Source organism: Arachis ipaensis, chromosome B02 (genome assembly GCF_000816755.2).
Source record: "Arachis ipaensis cultivar K30076 chromosome B02, Araip1.1, whole genome shotgun sequence".
In the NCBI taxonomy this organism is placed as follows: domain Eukaryota; kingdom Viridiplantae; phylum Streptophyta; class Magnoliopsida; order Fabales; family Fabaceae; genus Arachis; species Arachis ipaensis.
Window position 1 is genome coordinate 13,576,837 of NC_029786.2, and position 1,903 is coordinate 13,578,739.

General features: G+C 40.7%; 1 protein-coding gene across 1 annotated transcript; it reads right to left on the minus strand.

Annotated features, from left to right (window-relative positions):
- On the minus strand, nt 496–879 carry LOC107626825 (uncharacterized mitochondrial protein AtMg00310-like). The gene has a single exon (XM_016329721.1). The coding sequence runs from the start codon at nt 877–879 to the stop codon at nt 496–498; it is 384 nt and encodes a 127-aa protein (XP_016185207.1).

The following is a 1,903-nucleotide window of genomic DNA, read 5'->3' on the forward strand; positions in this document are numbered from 1 at the left end:
GCTCTGGTTTTTGGTGGTGACCCGCATCCACCACGTCGCAAAATCAGGAGACTCATTTCGAGCAACAGTCTCAGCAGGGAAGAGGGCGTTCCAGACCGCTACAGTAGGGCCACAGCGAAAGAGGCAGTGGGTGATTATTTCATCTTCCATTCTGCATCTTAGGCAAAGGGGCAAGGTGTTTTCAAATCTGCGGTGGATGACATGTATCATAGGTAACCTTTCCTGAATAGCCCTCCATAGAAATATCTGTAGCTTAGTTTGAATCTTTAATCCCCAAATATGCTTCCAAATTACTTGATTTTGCAACAAAGGGGGAAGTTGTGCTGTTGGAACATGATAGAAATTGTAGGCGATCTTATACCCAGTAGAGACATCATATTGCTTACTTTTGTTCTAGATCCACTGTAGCTTGTCAACACCATCAGCATTCAACGGAGTGGAGAGGATCCGAGTTGCTGTCTCCAGAGGAAAAATTTCTTCTATCTGCTCCTTCTTTCATTGCCGATCCACTGTAAGTAAATCCTTGACCCAGTAGACTTCTGTACCTATGTTGTTGCTGTAACTAGGAATAAATGGGTATGGGAGAGGTAACCAAGGGTCATACCATATACGAACATTAGAACCCAAACCTATGCTCCAGCTAATACCTTTTTCCGCAACTTTTCTTCCTTCTAAAAGACTTTTCCAACCCCAAGAAGGCTGTGATCCTTTATCAGCTGTGAGTGTGGATGCATAACGAAAATATTTTCCTTTTAGCATTCTGGACAGCAGAGAATTTGGATTGATGGTGACTCTCCAAAATTGCTTTCCGAGAAGTGCCAAATTATGTGCTCTTAGGTCTTTAAAACCCAGTCCTCTTTCTTTCTTAGGCCTCGACATCATATCCCAGCTAACCCAAGCTATCTTGCGCTCTGAACCCTTTTGATCCCACTAAAATTGCATCAAGATTCGATGAATCTCTTTTAATAATGAATCTGGTAATCGGAAGCAAGATGGAGTATACACTGGAATCGCTTCACCAACTGCTTTAATGAGTATATGTCTTCCACCTGTTGAAAGGAGATTTCTTTTCCACGCTTGAACTCGCTTCTGAACTTTATTTTTAATGGCTCCAAAAGTCGCTCTCTTTGATCGTTGGACCACTGAAGGCAGTCCCAGGTATTTATCCTGGGCACCCACATGTCGAATATTAAGAGAAGTTGCCAATTCTCGACGTGTATTGGTAGAAGTGTTGTGACTGAAGAAAATAGCAGATTTATCGAGATTGACTTTCTGACCACTGGTTATTTCATAGTCATAGAGAAGAGCCAAAATGTTAGAACATGTCTCCTCTGAAGCTTTACAAAAAAGTATAGAATCGTCGGCAAACAGTAGATGATTAATACTTGGGCTCCTCCTGTGAATCTGAACCCACTGAATAGTCCTGTTTTGCTCTGCCTTGTGTAGCAGATAGGAAAAATCTTCTGCACAAAGACGAAAAAGATACGGTGACAAGGGATCTCCTTGACGAATACCCCTTGTTGGCCTAAAGAAACCAAATGGTTGACCTTCAGCCAGAACAGAGTAAGAAACAGTGGTGACTAATTCTTGAATCCAAGAAATCCACCTAGAGGCAAAGCCTATTTTTTCCATGATAAACCATAAAAATTTCCATTCTACCCTATCATAAGCTTTACTCATATCTAATTTGAGCGCCATTTCACATTCCAATCCTGACTTCTTAGTTTTCAGATAGTGCATACATTCATGAGCAATGAGAATATTATCAGAAATAAGCCTACCCTTCAAAAAAGCACTCTGATTTGAACTCACTATTATATTCATGAAATTTTGAAGTCTATGAACCAGAATTTTTGAGAGAATCTTGTAGAAAACTGAAGATAGACTAATAGGTCTAACCTGT